The 21638-nt window shown below is 42.1% G+C and overlaps 1 protein-coding gene across 1 annotated transcript in view; it reads right to left on the bottom strand.

The window, feature by feature from the left end:
• The window catches only part of LOC146860907 (mucin-5B-like), a 74059-nt gene that overhangs the window by 27116 nt on the left and 25305 nt on the right, over positions 1-21638 (bottom strand). The window contains exons 18-31 of the mRNA XM_085644902.1: positions 21011-21266; positions 19905-19951; positions 19535-19635; positions 18887-19038; positions 17806-17944; positions 17603-17713; positions 14816-14995; positions 13964-14203; positions 13179-13335; positions 11921-12052; positions 9975-10119; positions 8464-8507; positions 8144-8353; positions 390-6641 (exon numbers count right to left, since the gene is read on the bottom strand). Coding sequence (XP_085501028.1) covers positions 390-6641; positions 8144-8353; positions 8464-8507; positions 9975-10119; positions 11921-12052; positions 13179-13335; positions 13964-14203; positions 14816-14995; positions 17603-17713; positions 17806-17944; positions 18887-19038; positions 19535-19635; positions 19905-19951; positions 21011-21266 — 8166 coding nt within the window. The remainder of the gene's footprint in view (positions 1-389; positions 6642-8143; positions 8354-8463; positions 8508-9974; positions 10120-11920; positions 12053-13178; positions 13336-13963; positions 14204-14815; positions 14996-17602; positions 17714-17805; positions 17945-18886; positions 19039-19534; positions 19636-19904; positions 19952-21010; positions 21267-21638) is intronic.

The following is a 21638-nucleotide window of genomic DNA, read 5'->3' as shown; positions in this document are numbered from 1 at the left end:
GAGAAGTAGCAAACTGTCCAGTGTGATAGGGACTGGGGCAGCACAGGAGAGAGAACGGCCAGTAGAAGTCAACAGAGTCAAATAAAATACTATGGATTTTGTGGTGGGGTTTGAGTGTGGTTTTTGTTCCAAAATGCACATATTGCTTTGTAAATATCCCTCCCATCCCTGCCATGTCTGACAGGACAAGGTGAATGTAGAGACCTTTGCATGGTTTGGACTGTCATTAAAGCCTAACCCTTACAAATTAGAGTATTTTAACGTGAAATATTATGGGATGAAGTATTTAAATGAAAGAAATCAATAGAAGACTGTAATAGGATAATCAGGTGATAAGCATTCGATTATTTTACAGCAAAACGTTTAACATATAATACAATTTCTCTTACCTGGATTGAAGAATGTATCATGCACATGACATCGGCAGGAGGCAGAAGTTGTGGTTTCTGTGATTGTTGTGGAAAGATCTTGAGGCGCAGTATGTACAGTTGTTCTTTGTGGAGTAATAATTGAAATTCCTTGCGAAGTAGTTGTTTCTTCTGTTGTTGTCACTGTAGTCTCAGTTGTTGTAATTGGTAATGTGGTTGTAGAAGATGCTGAGGTTGTTGATGGTATTGAAGTTTCGGTTGTTGTGGTAATAATAGATGTTGTAGTTGGTATTGTAGTGGATTCAGTTGTGGTTGCAGGGGTTGTGATTTGTTTGGTTGTAGTAAGTTGTGTTGTACTAGATGATGGTGCAGTTGTGGTAGGTTCTGAAGTTGTTGTGGGAACTGGAGTTGTGGTTGTTACAGTTGTGGTGGTAGTTTCTGGAGTTGTTGTAGGGGCTGTGGTCTCTGTGGTAGTGGTAGTAATCTCAGTGGTTATAGTTGTTGGTTCAGTTGTAGTTCCTGTGGGTTTGGTGACAATGGTTGTAGTTGGTATTGGAGTTGTTGTAGTCTTTGTTGTGGTTGTGGTTTCTGGGATAGTTGTAGTTGTAGTTTCAGGTGTGGTGGTAGTTTTTGGTGTGGTAGTAGGGGTTGTGGTTTCTGTGGTAGTGGTAGTAGTCTCAGTGGTTGTAGTTGGTGTTGTTGTAGTTTCAGTTGTGATAACAACAGGGGTTGTAGTTGGTGCTGAAGATGTTGTAGTTTCTATTGCGGTTGTAGTTTCTGGTGAAGTTGTAGAGGGCGTGGTCTCTGTGGTAGTGGTTGTAGTCTCAGTGGTTATAGTTGTTGATGTAATTGTAGTTCCTGTGGTTGTCGTGACAATGTTTGTAGTTGGTACTTCAGTTGTTGTTTCTGTTGTGGTAGTAGTTTCTGGTGTAGTTGTAGGGGTTGTGGTTTCTGGGGTAGTAGTAGGTTCAGTTGTGGTTGGTGGTGCAGTTGTGGTAGTTGCTGAGGTTGTTGTAGGAATTGATGTAGTTGTGGTTGTTACAGTTGTTGGCTCAGTGGTTGTAGTTGTCAAAGGTGGTGTAGTTGGACAATGGCTATAGTCATCACAGCACAAAACACTTATTTCATAGTTATAACACACTTTAGATTTTCCAATCTGATCATTGTTATTGCAGATCAATCCAAATGTTACATTGCACTGAACAACTTGTCCAATGTCATTGATGTTTACATTAGGGAAGTTCTCAGCTCTGCATTTAATATTCTGTGGTGTCTTGCATATTTTCTCTCCTGATGCTATAATGTTATTGTATGTTTCAATGTCGCCTCCACTTGTTTCAGATGAAGGAAGGTTAACATCAAACCATTTTGTCCATTGACATTTTGGATGGCATTTTGTTGGTATTTCTGAGGTTGTGGTCGCTGTTGTTTCTGGGGTTTTAGTTACAGTAATAGTTGTGGTTGGTGCTGAAGATGTTGTAGTTTTTATTGCGGTTGTAGTTTCTGGTGAAGTTGTAGGGGTTGTGGTCTCTGTGGTAGTGGTAGTAGCCCCAGTGGTTGTAGGGGGTGTAGTTATAGTTTCTGTGGTTGTGATAGCAACAGAGGTTGTTGTTGGTTTTGGAGTTGTAGTTTCAGTTGTGGTGGTAGTTTCTGGAGTAGTAGTTGGGGCTGTGGTCGTAGTGGTAGTAGTCCCAGTAGTTGTAGTTGTTGATGCAGATGTCGTTTCTGTGGTTGTGGGGACAAAGGTTGTAGTTGGTATTGGAGTTGTTGTAGTTTCCGGTGTAGTTGTAAGGGTTGTGGTTTCTGGGGTAGTAGTAGGTTCAGTTGTAGTCGGTGGTGCAGTTGTGGTAGTTGCTGAGGTTGTTGTAGGAATTGATGTAGTTGTGGTTGTTACAGTTGTTGGCTCAGTGGCTGTAGTTGTCAAAGGTGGTGTAGTTGGACAATGGCTATAGTCATCACAACACAAAACACTTATTTCATAGTTATAACACACTTTAGATTTTCCAATCTGATCATTGTTGTTGCAGATCAATCCAAATGTTACATTACACTCAACAACTTGTCCAATGTCATTGATGTTTACATTAGGGAAGTTCTCAGCTCTGCATTTTATATTCTGTGGTGTCTTGCAGATTTTCTCTCCTGATGCTATAATGTTATTGTATGTTTCAATGTCCCCACCACCTGTTTCAGATGAAGGAAGATTAACATCAAACCATTTTGTCCACTGACATCTTGGCTGGCATATACTTGATATTTCTGAGGTTGTGGGTGTTGTTTTTTCTGTGGTTTTAGTAGTTACAGCAGCAGTTGTGGTTTGTGCTGATGATGTCGTAGTTTCTACTGTGGTTGTTGTTTCTGGTGAAGTTGTAGGGGGTGTGGTCTCTGTGGTAGTGGGAGTAGTCTCAGTGGTTATAGTTGTTGATGTAATTGTAGTTCCTGTGGTCGTGGTGACAATGTTTGTAGTTGGTACTGGAGTTGTTGTTTCTGTTGTGGTGGTAGTTTTTGGTGTCGTTGTAGGGGTTGTGGTTTCTATGGTAGTAGTCCCAGTGGTTGTAGTTGGTGCAGTTGTAGTTTCTGTGGTTGTGGTAACAACAGAGGTTGTCGTTGGTTTTGGAGTTGTTGTAGTTTCAGTTGTAGTGGTAGTTTCTGGAGTAGTTGTAGGGGCTGTGGTCATTGTGGTTGTGGTAGTAGTCCCAGTGGTTGTAGTTGTTGATGTAGTTGTAGTTTCAGTGGCTGTGGGTTCAATGACTGTAGTTGGTATTGGAGTTGTTGTAGTTTCTGTTGTGGTAATAGTTTCTGGTGTAGTTGTAGGGGTTGTGGTTTCTGGGGTAGTAGTAGGTTCAGTTGTAGTCGGTGGTGCAGTTGTGGTAGTTGCTGAGGTTGTTGTAGGAATTGATGTAGTTGTGGTTGTTACAGTTGTTGGCTCAGTGCCTGTAGTTGTCAAAGGTGGTGTAGTTGGACAATGGCTATAGTCATCACAACACAATACACTTATTTCATAGTTATAACACACTTTAGATTTTCCAATCTGATCATTGTTGTTGCAGATCAATCCAAATGTTACATTACACTCAACAACTTGTCCAATGTCATTGATGTTTACATTAGGGAAGTTCTCAGCTCTGCATTTTATATTCTGTGGTGTCTTGCAGATTTTCTCTCCTGATGCTATAATGTTATTGTATGTTTCAATGTCCCCACCACCTGTTTCAGATGATGGAAGATTAACATCAAACCATTTTGTCCACTGACATCTTGGCTGGCATATACTTGATATTTCTGAGGTTGTGGGTGTTGTTTTTTCTGTGGTTTTAGTAGTTACAGCAGCAGTTGTGGTTTGTGCTGATGATGTCGTAGTTTCTACTGTGGTTGTGGTCTCTGGTGAAGTTGTAGGGGGTGTGGTCTCTGTGGTAGTGGGAGTAGTCTCAGTGGTTATAGTTGTTGATGTAATTGTAGTTCCTGTGGTTATGGTGACAATGTTTGTAGTTGGTACTGGAGTTGTTGTTTCTGTTGTGGTGGTAGTTTTTGGTGTCGTTGTAGGGGTTGTGGTTTCTATGGTAGTAGTCCCAGTGGTTGTAGTTGGTGCAGTTGTAGTTTCTGTGGTTGTGGTAACAACAGAGGTTGTCGTTGGTTTTGGAGTTGTTGTAGTTTCAGTTGTAGTGGTAGTTTCTGGAGTAGTTGTAGGGGCTGTGGTCATTGTGGTTGTGGTAGTAGTCCCAGTGGTTGTAGTTGTTGATGTAGTTGTAGTTTCAGTGGCTGTGGGTTCAATGACTGTAGTTGGTATTGGAGTTGTTGTAGTTTCTGTTGTGGTAGTAGTTTCTGGTGTAGTTGTAGGGGTTGTGGTTTCTGGGGTAGTAGTAGGTTCAGTTGTAGTTGGAGGTTCAGTTGTGGTAGTTGCTGAGGTTGTTGTAGGGATTGATGTTGTTCTGGGTGTTACAGTTGTTGGCTCAGTGGTTGTAGTTGTCAAAGGTGATATAGTTGGACAATGGCTGTAGTCATCACAGCACAAAACACTTATTTCATAGTTATAGCACACTTTAGATTTTCCAATCTGATCATTGTTATTGCAGATCAATCCAAATTTTACATCGCACTGAACAACTTGTCCAATGTTGTTAATGTTTACATCAGGTAAGTTCTCTGCTCTGCATTTTATGTTCTGTGGTGTCTTGCAGATTTTCTCTCCCGATGCTATAATGTTATTATATGTTTCAATGTCTCCACCACTTTTTTCAGATGAAGGAAAGTTAACATCAAACCATTTTGTCCACTGACATTTTGGCTGGCATTTAGTTGGTATTTCTGAGGTTGTGGTTACGGCAGGGGTTGTGATTGGTGCTGCAGATGTTGTAGTTGCTATTGCAGTTGTCGTTTCTGGTGAAGTTGTAGAGGGTGTGGTCTCTGTGATAGTGGTAGTAGTCTCAGTGGTTGTCGTTGGTGCAGTTGTGGTTCCTGTGGTTGTGGTGACAATGGGTGTAGTTGGTATTGGAGTTGTAGTTTCAGTTGTGGTGGTAGATTTGTGTGTAGTTGTGGGAGTTGTTGTTTCTGGGGTAGTTGTCTCAGTGGTTGAAGTTGTTGGTGTAGTTGTAGTTGATGGGGTTGTGGTGATAGTTTCAGTTGTAATTGTAAGGGTTGTGGTTTCTGTGGTAGTAGTAGGTTCAGTTGTAGTTGGTGGTGCAGTTGTGGTAGTTACTGAGGTTGTTGTGGCTGTTAAAGTTGTTGGCTCAGTAGTCGTAGTTGTCTTAGTGGTTGTAGTCGATGGAGCAGTTGTAGTTTCTGAGGTTGTGGTTGATAATGGAGTAGTTGTTTCCGTTGTGGTGGTAGATTCATGTGTAGTTGTGGGAGTTGTTGTTTCTGCATTAGTGGTCTCAGTGGTTGGAGTTGGTGTAGTGGTAGTTGATGGGGTTGTGGTGACAACAATGGTTGTAGTTGAAATTGGGGCTGTTGTAGTTTCAGTTGTGGTGGTAGTTTCAGTTGTAGTTGTAAGGGTTGTGGTTTCCGTGGTAGTAGTAGGTTCAGCTGTAGTTGGTGGTGCAGTTGTGGTAGTTGCTGAGGTTGTTGTAGGAATTGGCGTTGTTGGGGTTGTTAATGTTGTTGGCTCTGTAGTAGTAGCTGTCTCCGTGGTTGTGGTCAGGGGAGCAGTTGTAGTTTCCTTTTTTGTGGGAGCAATAGGGGTTGTGGTTATTTTTGGAGTGGTTGCAGTTTCCGTTGTGGTGGTTGTTTGTGTCGTAGTTGAAGGGGTTGTGATTTCTGTGGTAGTGATAGTAGTCTCAGTGGTTACAGTTGTTGGGGCAGTTGTTGTTTCTGTGCTTGTGGTAACACCAGAAGTTGTAGTTGGTACCGGAGCTGTAGTTTCTGTAGACGTGGAGCTTTTTGTTGTTGATGGGATTTCCGTTGTAGTAGTTGTAGTTGATGTAGTTGTAGTTTCTATTGGTGTGGTTACAACAGATGTTGTAGATGGTATTGAAGTTGTAGTTTCTGTCGTAGTAGATGGTGGTGATGTTGTTGTTGATGGAGTTAGGCAATGACTTTCATCATCACAGCAGAGTACTTTAATTTGATAGTTAAGACACATCTTAAATTCTCCTGTTTGTTCTTCATTCTTACACACAAGACCAAAAGTAACATTACACTGCACTATTTGTCCACTCTCGTGTATATTCTGTTCAGGGAATTTTTCTGCCCTGCATTTAATATCCATAGGTTTTTCACAGAGTTCAAGTCCTGCTGCTCTGATCTTGTCATAAATTTCATAGTCTCCTTCTGCACTTCCAACCTTAGGCACATCAATATCAATCCAAGTTGTCCATGTGCATTTTGGCTTACAAAGAGTTGATGCTGTGGTTATTTCTGTTGCTGTGGAAGCACTTGTAGTGGGAGGGATAGTGGTCCCTGGAGTTGTTGGTTCTTCTGGAGAGGTTGTAGGGAGCGTGGTTGTAGGAGCAATTGTTCCACAGGGCACATACATGCAACACTGAATTCTTATTTCATAGTTGTAGCAGATTGGGGGAAGCTGGTCCTTATTGTAACACACCAGTCCAAAGGATTTATTGCAGGCTACTACTTGCTCCAACTCGCCCAGTGGTGTGTCAGGGAAACGTTCAGCCCTACATTGTATATTATTCGGGGCTTTACAAACGCTGTAGCCCTTTGCCTTTATATTCTCAAAGGTGTCAAAATCCCCATTGCTCATCCCGGGGTTGGGATAACTGACGTCATACCACGGTGACCATGTACATTGCTCGCGAACACAGATTGTTGGGGTAGGCGCTGGAGAAGAAAGAAAAATATTTATTATTCTGTCTATTTCTATAATTATCGAATACATGAAATCTGATTTTCAAGGATTTATCAAAAAAATGTAGGGCTGTAGTTTCTTGCTTGCATTTCACAGTGATTCCGTATATTCTTATAAATGTTCTATATTGTTAATGTTTGCCAAAATATCTCTGCACGAAGGGAAATATTACAGGGAAAACTTTTGGATAAACATTGTCACAAAGTTATAGTGCCTAATGGTTACCGAGATTGTTTGGGATGCAGGGAGCATGAACCAAAAATATCTGTTTTGCTTCCTTCACGATACATTTTTGCTATAAACATCCTCCTTCACATACCTGAAAAGTCCTTCTTAGGGGGATAATATTATTCAACCTGGACTCTTCACACTGCCCGCATTTCCGAGATACGTGATGGCCATTTCCCCAGTGAAGCAGGCAGAATTTAATAGAAATGCCCACTTAAGCCCACCATTCCACTATCTTTCCCACTTATCATCTTGGGTCCACATTTTGCAGATGCTCCAATTGATCTCCCTGAACTAGTCCTTCTCCTTTTTGATCTCATACTCACTATTGCCATCAAAGTGATATTGATTGATTGGAAATCTAGTAGCAATGTAGCATACCACACCTGGTGGGCTTGGTTTACCTACCTAAGGAGCACACATATAACTCAATCCCTCAGTAAAGGTCACCCTATTACCTCCCAACATATTTGGAAGATGCTAGACCTCTTCAACCGCACCCAAAGAGAAACGCACCACATCCATTATTTACTTACCACCAGTTTTGAAATCCCGATACTACTCAGAACTCAATAACTCTTTTTGGACTCACATAACTACCTCTCGTCCCTCCATCTCCCCTGCCCCTCCCCGCCTTTACCTTTTGTCTTGGCCTACACCTATAATGACTTGTATGAACATATTTGTCATTTAGACAACCATCATAAGAATTCGATATACTTCTTTTGTACAATTTCATACACTAAATGCTTTGCTGAACCTGATGATTGCGTTCTTATGAATTTCTTTTACTCATCTGTCTCAACAAGTATAGACCTTTATCCCAACTTTTACGTCTTTTTTGTTTGCTCCCTGCATTGTTTTATTCTTATTAAAAATGCCAATACAAATAAGAAATGCCTATTGCATGTACTGTGTCTTTTCACATGGGTAAAATGGGTCAAAGGGTACTGAGGTTTGAGTGTGTCGATTGGACTAAGCGGATTCTATTTCTAATAATGAAGTCTTGGCTGTTTTTTTCAGAATGTCTATTGAAATGGCACTTGTAGTGCACAGGAAAGTGAAAAACTGTCTGCAGCCACTGCCAGGCACAACATTTGGATGTCTTCTGTCCTTGTTAAAAACTAGGTGAGCTTTAAATTTTCCTTAGCTTCTCGCTCTCTTTTAAATAACCCACCCTTTGATTGCATTCCAACACAGCGAGAAACAGCAACATGAACTTATAGAAATGAACACCTATTTGTACCTTTTGGTGTGGTGGTCGGAATTGAGCTTGAAGTGGTGGTGGTGAAGACAAATGTGGTAGAGGGCACTGTGGTTGTACAGGCATAAATAGCCCTGTCTATTGTTCCATTATTGCCACATGTTGCGTTGATGCATCCTCCGATGCCATCCGTGGTGGAGTAGATTACTTCATTGTACTTATACCTTTTTCCCTGGTACTCACAGTAGCAAGCTGTCAATCACAAAAAGGAGAGGACAGAGCCATTAAACACAAGACAGTGTTTGCACATCCACAATTAAGAAGGGTCTTGAAGAGTCATCGAATTTGGTCAAATATCCTACCTTCATTGCTCTGCGTACACGCAATGCCGTTTGTTGTGCAAGTGCTGCAAAAAGAGAAGGAAGGTTTCATTGTAATACAAAACGTACTTGTTTATATCACCTTTACAATGCTAATTGTCCACACCAAGTCGTCCCTCCCTTTGACTGAATTAGAAGTTGTCAGGGGGTGACCAATGCAATTCGTTATTTACTACTATTCCTCTTTGGAGCGGCTCAATACTTCGAGGTGCCCCTCCAATGTTCTTTCTAGTATGAAGGCATAGGGGGCCAGACTCACTGTTGTGAACCGGAGCTGTCACAGTGCAGGCTTGAGCTACACAGTTGAGCTTAATCATCACATTTCTTGCTGGTGCAGGTAGTGTGTGCTACACAGGATGCACAAATCTGTTCGCACATTTCTAATGTTTACCTGCTAGTAATGGAATCCCTCTGAATAATCAACATAGTAAAATAAGGCTGTGCAAGAGGTATTATAAGTTAATAGACCCAGTTTTTCATTATGAAATAGAGGGGCATATTTACAAGGTGTTAACACCACCAGAACATCACTTTTTCCAACGTCTGGTGGTGTTAACTCCTTTGCCTTATTTACAAGGTAGCGTTAAGCCACTTCACAAGGATTAACGCTCCCTCGTAAATATTGGCCCTATTCATGCAGCACTTAGCATGAAAGTGGCATCCAATGGGTGTTACAGAGGGCGTTCCGCAGCAACACCCCTTGCTTTGTGACGCTGCCCCATATTTACAAGGTCTGGGGCAGTGCCTAAAATACCACCAGGGAATACCTGTTCTTAAGCAAGCGATACGAGGATAATTGTTTTATTTCTTCTCGTATTTTTCTCTGTCCAAGAATGCAGCACACACAGATAGAGCAAATTGCCTGTAAAGCTTGTTTATGTCCAGGGACATGTGTCCCTTCCTGCATACAAACAATTGCCCCTACAGAGCAAGCACCCCAGCAAAACTGTGCTATGGTGCTTGCACTGGTGCTAGGCAGCTTTTTAGGCACCAGCGCTGGGGGTAACGCAAGGGTGCACCACATTCTTGTAATTATGGTGCATCCCTGAATTTTGAAACTGTTGGAGAGCAGCGGTACCAATTTTGGTGTAACACCACGCTCCACCAGTTTCTTGTAAATATGCCCCTGAGGGCGCAGAACAGCCGTAGAGTACTTTTTGAAAAAGATCCTCACATGTGTTTGAAACAATATGAGGAACTATGGTAAGCCCTAGTGTGGAGATGTATCTTCAGGAGTGAATGAATGATGGAACAGATACTTGACACAGTACATTATGCACAGACAGACAAGTGTTATATCACTTTCTAAGGCAATGAGTTATATATTATCATGCTCAAGATCATGTGTAGTATTTGCTGTGAAGCACAATTGAACGTTTTCCAAAACATGATTCCATGGCTACAGTTCACCACCAATTACATCTCTCAAATCACTGTTCATTTTACGTAGTCGATCATATTTGTCTCCGACTATATCAGAAAAAGATATTTACCAAGACTGGCAGTTCACATCAGTGTCAACCTTTGCTCCTGGTTTGTAGTATTTTCCACTGTCATCATAACATCCACATTGAGCCGTGCACTCCATCTCGTCCTCGTTGAAATAGGGCTTGTCAGCGGGACAGCTTGGGTAGCAGCCTAGGCCAGAGAAAGGAGGTGTTAAACTAGACCGAGTGCGTGCAGATAAAAAACTTCACAATAGCTTTGGGGGTGCAAAAACAATGCAGTTGAACCCTTATCTACTTTTTTTTAATAGAGCTAATTATACCAACCAATACAGAATTTTCTGCTGCAAATATACATAATAGAGCACTTAACAAACATGCATTTTTCCTTTTCATGCCACCCCCTCCCACCCAGGATAATAGTATCTGCAAAGGTTAAAATCTTAAGCACTACCTCTTAACTAGATGAGTTCATACAGCCACTACAGATCATCATACCACATTCAACTTCTTTATACAAATTCATATTATCTACACTTTCTCCAACTGACATCAGAAACCTTGCTAAACAAATAAAATGTCACCTTGTTCCAAAATTGAAGCCTGATAAGTTTTTCAATCTTGTGTCCATCACACTTGGCGGCTATTGTGGACATCTTAATGGAACATTTGTGTTATAAGGGTTAAGCTTCTGGGGTTCACACACAACCAGACAGAACCTATATGTTTTCAGGGCAAGAACCTGTCAGGTGGTTCACCCAAAGAACCACCGAATTCTGAGAATTAATTGAAAGCGAGATAGGTTATGCCGAATATATGTGCTTGAATTCCTGGGGTGGACATCCCAAGTTTTCAAATACACTGTGAATTTTTCTCTTCGGTCTGTATTTATTTGTACTGACCAAAGTCTCTGCGGTCCAATGCTAGTGAGCTCACTGGCATTGGACAGCAGAGACTTTTGGGCTTGCAGCTTTCTAACCTGTTCGCCAATAGACTAGGTCGACCATTGGACCAATTATTTAAAACCATTGCCTTGCAAAAGCCCATGGCGTGTCGGCCATACGGGTGAAACATGTGGCGGCTATCCTTTGTTTTCTTTCAATTGGCTACAAATAAATTCAGAACTAAGAGAAAAATTCACAGTGTATCTTTATTTTTGGGATATCTTAATGGAACACACCTTCCCCCAATTCCAGGCCAATGGCTAACCTGTTACTACCTTCCATTTGTGGCTTCTTCTTGACAAATGTATTTGCCTCTTGTGGCTAGTCTGCATACCAGTCTTAAATAATTAATATCTTTTGATACACAACCCCACACTATAATAGTAAAAGCTTCCTTTGGCAAGGATCTTCGGTGAGGGATAGGTGTAAAGTACAACTTGTGTAGGTGGCAATACTTCTACTGACTATATTGGTTTTCCTTTAGTTTGCATTCTTACTGGTTACCATTAAAGATATTTCAGATCACTCTCGAGATCAAGATTTCAACTAGCTGCGTGACTGAATTCTTAGAAAGAAGACTTATGTAACTTCCAGAGGACTCAGGCGACAGTGTGTGGGATTCTACTTACACCAAAAGGAAACGAGTGTAGGAATGAATTGATTTGTGTGAATCAGACGGTGTTCTTAAACATCTTTATTAGTAGCCAGTAAGCATGTGAACTGAAGATCTATTATTATTTAATTGCAAATATTTACACCTCCATTAGTTGCACTTTTCATCTCTAGCTCACCTAAGGTCCTACATCATCCAAGTGGCCAAAATGTTGCAATAGATGTAATTTCCAATTTCCCAGCTCTCGCTTTAGCTTATAAACGTATCTTACACTCTGAACAGCAATCCATTTCACAATGTTGTTGCTGTCCTTCTTTCTACCTCAATTAGTAAAACACATTCCAGATCCTGACTGAACAAACCCTAGAGGCAGGTTATTCTAAAGCTTTCCTGGTAAAACGCTCTCGCTTCTCAGTGTCTAAGCTGTTCTTTCTCACCTTCTAGTCCTGGTAGTACATCATTGAGGCATTTCCCACTAGGGTTCCGGCATGTCTTCATGCAGGAGGCGCCGCAGGGCTTGTAGTGCCACTCACACTTTCCATCAGGATTGTAGTAATCACAGAAGAGAGCTGTGGAAAGGAGAACAGACAACAGGGGCTATTACAATACCAAAAAGCAAGCTATGATTGTTCATTTGTTGTTTATACTTATATGTGACAAAAATTAGAACGAGAAAGAAGCTAAATTAAAAACACTTATTAAGAAAATAGGAGGAACAAGTCTGGCCATAGTATGTGGGAATGAGGAAGTGGAAATTTCAAACACAGAACAGAACTACTTGATACACAGAACATAAAGACACGCGAAAACAAAAAGTTACATTTATTTGTGCAAGGATACGCTGTGTTCACAGGACACGGATACTGAGATTTGAACTGAGAATGGAACAGTGCTCGTGTAGTGAAGGGCATACATTTGAGAATAAGTAGGGCAACTCCAATCAAATATTCAAAATTGTAAAGTTACTATACATTTTACTTGATGCCAGTCAACTTGGCATTGCAGCCTGGGCTTGTGGCTGTGATGCAGAGGACGTTTCTTAAATTCTTAGACCTTGATCATAAGTTCAGGGCTGAATTCCATTTCCTGGGAACCACAAAGATTGGAAATACGAGTAATCCTCTGATACACCCCCCATTACGAGTGGCCAGGTGTTGGATGTAATAATCACAGCACCCAAAAAAAGAATCATGACGTGGATTTTGGTGCTTGTAGCACCAAAGTCCACATGCCTAAGTATTCACTGAGCCCTTTTCCCCTGGTAAATTATGGCAGACATGCCGAAATGTACCTATGAAAACCTATGTAGGGTGGTATTTGGTGCAAACGTCGCATTCTGGTATGTGTTATAACAAGAAATCCCTTGATGAATGGATGAACAGTAAGAAATATCTAACCTAGCATTCATTACATTATTTTAAAGGTTGCTAAACGGAAGCAGTATCATCAGCTAGGAAACTAATTCAACTGTAGGATTTCATAACAACCACTAGTGATACCAAGTCAACAGTTTTATTAAAATGTAGTGCCCTGATCAAAATGCCATATGGACACTCCATGCATGCATTTCGTATAAGACCTTTACTTTTTGACTAGGAAACCATATGATGATTCCACATGAGACTTTTTTGATTAAACATTTATTTGGAAAACCTCTTTCTTCTTCTCTCCCACTACATTTTAATTAATACTCACGGCAGATGTGTGGGGTTCTCCAAGAAACACAGGTGCCAAATTCACTGCAGATCTGAGCATAGGCAGCAATTGCTGTGCAGAAACATTCACAATCTCCACCAGTGTCACAGGCACAAGAATCACTCACGCAGGCCTCATAATATTTAGTTGGGTCGACCTGGTGAAGGAAGGGCACAAACATTATTTCAAATGAGTCTACATCTAGTCTCTTTAGTAGGGTTCAAGCCGTAGACCTTTCTACCCTACCTAAATAAGCACCTACCTCTTAATGTTAACAATCATGTCTCAACCTTGAGAAGTGCAAGAAATAAGAACATCTGTGAGTAGCATTTAAAAATGTGCTACTCAGAGGATCCGATTAACTGTCGTCCTCTACAGAAAATGATATGTGTGCCTCAATCTCATTTTCAGCACAGGGGATTTGTGGTCCGCTGCAATATGGCTACTTTCTTGACTGTGTTAATGTTTACTTTAGATTTTGCATTCGTGTGAGGATTGACAGATATTATCATACTTGGATACCCTAAATTGCAAATTAGATTAGAGGTCCTTTTCTGCCAATCAGTAATTTATTTCCTACGTTCTTAATAGCTATCAGAATAAACCTCTAGCCACACGTTTTGAAGACTGCATAGATTGTGAGAGGCAATTCCCAACTGACAATTCAGAATGGGCTTACCTGTGTACTCCAGGTACTTAAATGTAGAGTTTAATTGACATTCCTTAAAGAAACAGTTCTAAGTCTGGTTTCTATATCATGCCGTGTTGTGTTCCAGGTGCGGTACCTGAGAGTGGCAAGCAGCAAACACATTGCTGTTGATGATACTACACTGCTTCTGGGCCCACGACTTCCTGTAAGGGTTTGCAGAGCATGCATCCTTGGGTTCTTTGGCATCTGGACAGGTAGGAGAGAACTTCCAGCTGTTTCCAAATTCTATTACATCCCCGACCACGGACTGACTCCTGGTGGTAAAGTCGTTGTTACTGTTGCCGTCGTAGTTCCCACAAAGGCCACAGACCTTACCCTATACAAGGAGAGAGTAAATGAGTCTTTAGTAAGGTTAAAATAAAAAGGGTTGTGAAGACATCAAAGATCCTGTCCATAACTGTACACCTAATGTTGGGTTTACACTTTATGAAGATTTCTAATGTACATTATTTACTTAGATATTTGCAAAATGACTGAGGATAATTAACACTTATAAATATGTGAACAGACTGCAACTTTGCACAACAAATATATTTAGTTAAACGCTGATGGTTATTGCACATAATTCGCTTCATTTAACGGGACCGATATTGTTATTTTGCATGCGTATAGCGTACAATCTGCCGTTAGTGTGACATCGCAACTTTTAGTAACATTGTGGTTTCTACAATGGAAAACTCAAGACAACACCTTGTCCTGTTATATAATGTGTCAGCTGACTTTATACGCTGTTAAGTATTCTCTTTACAATTTAATTTTCATGTTAAAGACATATTGTCCTTCTGCAGTTAGGTGACCATAGATTACTTGGTGAGATTGTACTAGTGCGGGTCAGCTATTTTCATTGAGCTGTTTAATCGTGGGACACCTTCCTGTGGCTGCAGCTCAGATATTCTCTCAATCTTGGTCTGCTGCTGTGGTTTCTCACCTGGAAGTCTGAGCTAAGTCTGATAAAGATGCTGGTCTTCCTGTCCCACATTAGGATCAGTCCATTGTTGGCTTCAATCACCAGGTAGATGCCCATGTTACGGATCTTGTATGGCACTTCTGCCCCGATGCCCCTCTCAATCACTTCAATGTGCTCATCAGAGAGAATCAGCTCAAAGCTCTGAAAAAATATAATTGAGTGCGCTTGTTAGGATTACAAAACGTCAGGTAAACATTCTCACTTTAAAAGTATTTCACCATGCATTGTACATAACTAATCTCAATTTGTTTGAAAAGAGTAACACACTTTAAGTGTTGTTAATAGCAGTCTGTAAATAGTATGTAAACTTTAATCCGGTACTCCTTTTTCATGCATATTGATGCATCTAAATATGTGGGGCAGAACAGAGCCCTAATTTTCTCACTGCACCTCAGAGCTAGATTCGATCTTTTATTGAATGAATCTTTCTAGGAATGCTAGCGCTGTGTAGGTTTCTCTGAGAGCTGTCAGATAAGTTCAGTTCTTGAGTAATCCCAGAACCGTGCCCCTCTCCCACACGTATTACTACAAAATTCCTCTGTATAGGTGTGGGTAAATAACATGACCAGCAAGTATTTTGATTGATATAGTCCTCAAGATGGTCTCATAGATGGACAACATAAAAGACCGAAACGTTGATGCATCAAACTCTTTTCTATTTTACGGAAGAAATTTTGTGCTTAGAGAATCTGTGTCCTATATAGAGGCTATTTTCCTTGAATATCCTTGTCTGAAATGGTTTATAGCACATTGGTGACAAGGACAAATTGTTTCATGTGATTGTGGTTTTCTGTCACTCCTGTATATGAGATCATTTTGTACCCTTCATTTTGTACTTCTGATTATGAATTTAAACAAAACGAATACACCTGGCTCTGTTGAGATTTATTCACTTGGGATTGTTCTGAGTTGATGTTGAAAATTTACACTTTTGATGCTACTATTAGGGCATTCACTAGTAATGTTGTAATGGAATGAAATTTCATGTTAAACAAAATCCTTTGTAGGCATCTTTAATCTATAACTTTTAAAATGTTGGCATTTTTCTGCTCTTAGCCCTGTGTGCCTGTCTCCAATACACTTCTGGAGTGGCTGACAGCTGGGCCTTGTGCCGGCCCTCTCGACAGCCACACACAATGGGAGTTTAGGATTAATTGGGCATTAATGGGCCATTAACTGGCTTTATGGGGGGCGGAGCTGATCACTGTCTCACTTACACATGATTGGAATGTGTTCTGTCCCCACAGAAAGAGCTCCTTAACCTTATGTAGCGAGTCTAAAGCCAGGGCAGAAAAAGGAGGACATCTACAGACTTCAAAGACCCTTCTCTGAACTCACCTCCACTTCAAAGGTACAACTGGGTGTAAGTACTGGGCCTCTGACCCTACCAACTCAGTACACGTATGGACCTGTCGATACTCTGCCAGGAAGAAGGACTGCTGTGCTGCAGAATGAATGTCACTTTACAGGACTGCTGCTCTAGAAGAATTGCTTTTCTGCTGTGCTGACCTTCCTGCTGCCTGCTGCTTTCTCTGCTTGGGTGAGAAGGACTGGACCTACGCCACTTGAACCCAGAGTGACTCCAAGAGCTTGCCTGCTTGCCTCCTGATTCCTTGCTTCCTGAAACCCTGCAACAGCACCTGGACTCTGCCACCTATGGGGCCTACCCTGTCGAGCAGTGCCAACCCAGTACTGGGCCCTTTGAAGTGGGTTTTCTGTGCTGAACGAGCAAAATCCATTCATCACCTTTGTTGCGGCAGTTGGAACCAATGCATCGCCTGCAGCACAGACGGATCACCTGCTCAGGACTTTGCATCACCAGCTGCGTGGCTTTAAAACGATGTATCTCGAAATGCGTGGTTCACAACTGATGCATCGCCTACATCCGGCCGGGCTGACGACGATGCATCGCCTCCTCTGTTCCATGCATCGGGTCGGTCGACGGCACAACCAAGGTACTTTTCATTGGAACCAACTTGGTTTCTGTATCCCACCCGCGCTTCAACTCTGTCAGCCTAAACTTTTGGATTCACCCCAGTCAAGTGCGACCAGATATTTGGCGCTTTATGCTTTGAAGTACCATATTTCATATCATCTTTAAAAATTCCTAACTCTTAGTCTACTTATTGGATTTTTTGTCATTTTGGTCTTGTTTTGTTCATTAAATTAAACTCCATTTTTCTAACATTTACTATTGTAACTGTTGCACAAATACTTTACACATTGCCTCTTAAGTTAAACCTGACTGCTCTGTGCCAAGCTACCAGAGGGTGAGCACAGGTTAATTTAGGGTGTGTATCTCACTTACCCTGACTAAGATTGTGGTCCCTACTTGGACAGGGTGCATACCTCTGCCAGCTAGAGACCAAATTTCTAACACCTGACCTTTCAGACTACGGAAGTATTAAAGACATGTACAAAGACTGCTGAGTAGCAGAATGTTATCTGATTTATAAAATGTTATCCCTTAATAAAGACTCCAACTAAGCCAAGAATCATCATTGATCATGTCCCAAGCTAGCACATGCAGATCCTTGAAGGTTTGTAACAAGCAAAGATTTATATTGTGTTATCTTTTCCTGCTGTTCTTCTCAAGACTACATGAGTGCTTACTTAATCTGTTTGCTTTGGTGTCCGTGATGAAGACCCACAAAAGAAAGAACTGTAGTGATTGTTAGAAAAGTCTCAAGGAGTGGATGACATTTAAACATAAAGTATGTTGCAAATGTTATTGCTGACTCTACTTACAGCGAAGAATATTTTAATGGCCTTGGAGCAGGTGGTGCCAGTGGTGCCGCAGGGAATGTTCTCAGTGATCACTCGGAAGCTGCTGCTGGCTTTGTCACTGTTGCAGTGGTCCTGAGGAGGTAAAGTACATTGAGTTAATTGCTGGATGGGGCTCCTGTATCAAACCCACTGAACATTTGACCAGCTGAAAACGAGCATTTCACCTGGGCCAGGGTATATTCACAGTCTCCGTTGAAGCTGTACCGCTTGCCGTCGAAGGTGATGTAGTGTCCATCGCCGTACACAGCGCATGTCCCAAGGCAGGGATCATTGGTGCATTCCCACATCCGGTTCTTACATTGACTATAAAGAGGGAATACATCATATTACAAATGTGTTCAGTCTTCTTATTTCTTTTACAGTTATTTCTACTGTGCTTTGAAATTTAGCCAGAAAAAACACTCAACACGAAGTCCGTTTTCCTGGGACTACTGATGAAAGGCAGAAAAACTTTGCGGGATAACTGCCTATGAAAATCACATTTGAAATGTCTCCAATCTAAATCTGAGTATTTGTTTGCAAAAATGCGAATCCCAGTATGGATTTCCTCGTTGAGCTCTGGGGTCACCGAGGCTTCTGCATTGAGGATGGGCTCCTACTCCTGATAAAGAATTGAAAAGACACTGGGGCTGTTAGACAAGAATGAAAAAGCTAGCTGACAGTGAATGAACCACATCCTGGCCTAGTTCTGGTTAGCCCCAAATGTTTCTAAAGGTTAACAGTGAAAGTGGGCGTGGCCAGGTGAAGTCAGACTTCTCCCTGTCTGAGCTCCGGAGGTTTCTTGTTGAACCCGTGCCTGTACGAAACAGCGAGGAGGTCCTAAGACCTTCACAATGATGCGGGTGAGGCGCTAGACACAAGCCAAGCAGCAAGGCTTTGGGATTGTTAGAGCAGAGAAACATAGCGTAGAGGTAAGGGGTGGCTGTGAGGAAATCTACGTTGGCTGACGTTGCATATATGGCTACTATTGCTTTATGTTCCAAGCTGACATAAGTGATCGACGTTTGCGTAAAATACACAGATGTGATACCAAAATCCGACATCAAGTCACCTGACACAAACATCTGTTTACACCCCTGGGCTCCATGGATGATTTGGAACTACTATCGCTTGGACTGTTGGTGTACACCTGTCCTTTACAGCTTATAGCGCAGTGAACATAACCACTGAGATGTTCGCAGTCTAAACGTGCATGGTGAAACATTTTGTGAAGAGAGCAACTACACAAGAAAATAGGAAACTCACCAGGTGTTGCATTTGACCTTGATGGTATCCCCGGGCTGGTAGACGGCATCGTTGTGCACGCACGGGCAGAGCTCTGCCTTGATGCAGTTGCCTTTGCCATCGGACACCAGCCCCTGAGGGCACATGCAGCCGGAGGTGCAATGGGTGCTGTACTGTGAAAGCCAAGAAAAGACAGGGGTATCAGAATACTCACTCCTTGGGGCATGAACTGAGGGTCCAGCGTGTTCATAATGGCAGGTAAAAGAAACTACGAGCTGTGTTCACTCTCTTCCTGAAGAGGACCCTGGAACACGCAGAGCTCCAAGCACATGCGTGCAGGCCTAGGAAAAGCTGCGTCGGGCGGAAGTGACGTATGAGCTGAACAGAATGTTTGACCTCGTCACCCCCATACAGAAAGTGGTAAGCAGAACCAAACACACACATTGAGTAGACTGATGGTATTTTCTAATGCACCCTTGAATAGTGGGTCTTTTGCTATCTGGTACTGGAACCCGGGGTTCCAGACTCACATTTGGGACAAGATTGTTGGTGCAATAGGTACACGTCTATTCCTGATGCAGTTATATGCTCTCATCCTCGCAGTACATCATCCAGTATGGCAGCCATTCACACATTCGAAAAGGAAACTGAACCCCAATAGGCACTTACGCATTGCATATCAAGTGTGTGGCAGCTTTTCTGGCACTCTGCTCCTGATGTGCCAGCAGTGACATTGGCACAGTCAAAGTAGACCATGGGCGCAGAGCATTCTGGGGGAGTGAAAGATAGGTCATAAAGTAAATAACCGGAAACGTGGATATTTCTAACTTAAAACCTGAACATCTGCCAAGCGGCCAGTCCTTAAAATGCAACCCCCACCCCTGTAGCTCCTGTCCCTCACACGATGTCCCTGGTTATAGGTTTCCACCAAATGGTTACGTAGGTGCCCCCCCTTAGGCGAATGAAGCAGATCCTGTCAGGCCACTTAGGAGAGGTTGTCTGAGAAGAACGGAAGAGTCGGAAGGAGGATGGATTTTACCTGGCTTCGAGGATCCGATGCAACTGAGCTGCCCTTGTGTGCAGGTGCTGCAGGAAGAAAGGTAAGACACAGCATCAGATCTCGAGTTGGAAAAAATTGACCTTTTCATTTTTTGACACTCACTTTCATTTGTATATTTAGGTTGATTTTCCCTGCTCAAGCGTCCACGGGACTCAACAGTTTCCGTTATTATTTTGAAGTTTCAAGGCAAAACGTTGGGACATTTCTGCACTGGGATATTTTCCAGAGAGAAGTATTTCAATGGTTGTGTACGTGGGAATGCATGCTGACCCGAGGGGATATTCACGAAAATACATTTACAATGTTTAGGCTGGAGAATCTCGGAAATTAAAAACTTTTAACATATCGATATTTGAATTGTAATGTTATTGTGCTTCTCCATTGGCAGTTTACTGTGGGTCATTTCTTTATTTCTAAGCGGGACCTGATTTCTTAGGGAATCTACAAGTTGTCGCACAGCCAGGAGCCGGGCAGTACAGCCCCTCATCAAGAGGATCGATCGGCTTTACCCCTCAGTGCTTCCAGCTGATAACAAGCATTTGCAATGCAACAGGTCTAGCATTTGCGAGAGTTTAAGCCATCAGCATTGTAAATGAAAATGGCTTCTATTTATCTGTTTTGCTAATTAACACATAGATAAAATGCAGTGTCATTTACAATGGCAATAGCTCAAACTCTTGTAAATGCGAGACCTATTCAAAGAAGCGGCCGCCATTGTCCTGGACTGCTAGGAAAGTCAAAGCACGCATGGCATACTGAATGTTGCAGGAAAGTATGTCATGCCTGCAGTAGGAGAAACTCATTAAAGAAAATAGTGCTTACAGACTAAAAAAGACATACCATGTAACAACCGAAGTAAAAGGGCCAGTCCTCATAGGAGGTTACAAATGAAGACAAGGGGGAACTAAGGAGGGACAAACAAGCCTATTAAGGAATCAGAAGCTAGCATTTATGAATGGCAATGACACATGCCAATGACAAATATAGGCAGAGATCAGACAGGGCTTCAATTGCAAACTCCAATACAGCATGCCGCAGCTGATGTAGAAGTTGATGTAGAACAGCGACCCTCGCCATCAGCTTACCAGAGAATGCCGTTGTCATGGACAACCTCTCCAGAGGGCACGGCGGTTCCCATGAAATAGCAAGGGCAGACAGCAGCTGGCACGCATTTGCCGGATTCGTCCATGTAGGTTCCTTTCTCGCAGGTGCACCCATCCACAGGCACGAATTTAACGCTGCAGGTCAAGTCAGGCTCACTCAGGGAGCGGCAGGTGGGCTGGCAGGAGTTCACCGAGTAGCTGTAGGTCATTGTCTTGGGACAGGCAGTGGTATATTTGGCTGTAAAGGGAGCAGGTTACATATTAACACGAAGACAAGCAATTGCCAGGGAAACAGGCAGGCATCAACCCCAAGGTACAATGCTGAGTAACAAGCTCTAGTGCACAGTGTGAACTTGGGCAAGTGCCATCACTGCCCGATGCCAAAGTCCAGATCTAAGATGTTCTGGTGCAGAGAGCTAAAAGGTTGCCTGTTTGTGGGGGGAAACTGTCAGAAAAACAACCCATCTGTTATGTTTTGGAACCAGAATACAATTTTAAGAAGTAACAAATGCAGTTTTAGTTAAGGTAAGGACCTGGGCAGATGATAATGTACTGAAACTTCTCTAAAACAGCTAGCAATACCTATAAATGATTGAAAACAGGTCAGTGG

This window comes from Triturus cristatus, chromosome 3_1, assembly GCF_964204655.1.
Source record: "Triturus cristatus chromosome 3_1, aTriCri1.1, whole genome shotgun sequence".
Classification (NCBI taxonomy): Eukaryota; Metazoa; Chordata; class Amphibia; order Caudata; family Salamandridae; genus Triturus; species Triturus cristatus.
Note: the sequence above shows the minus strand (reverse complement) of the source record. Positions and strands in the feature narration are given on the sequence as shown.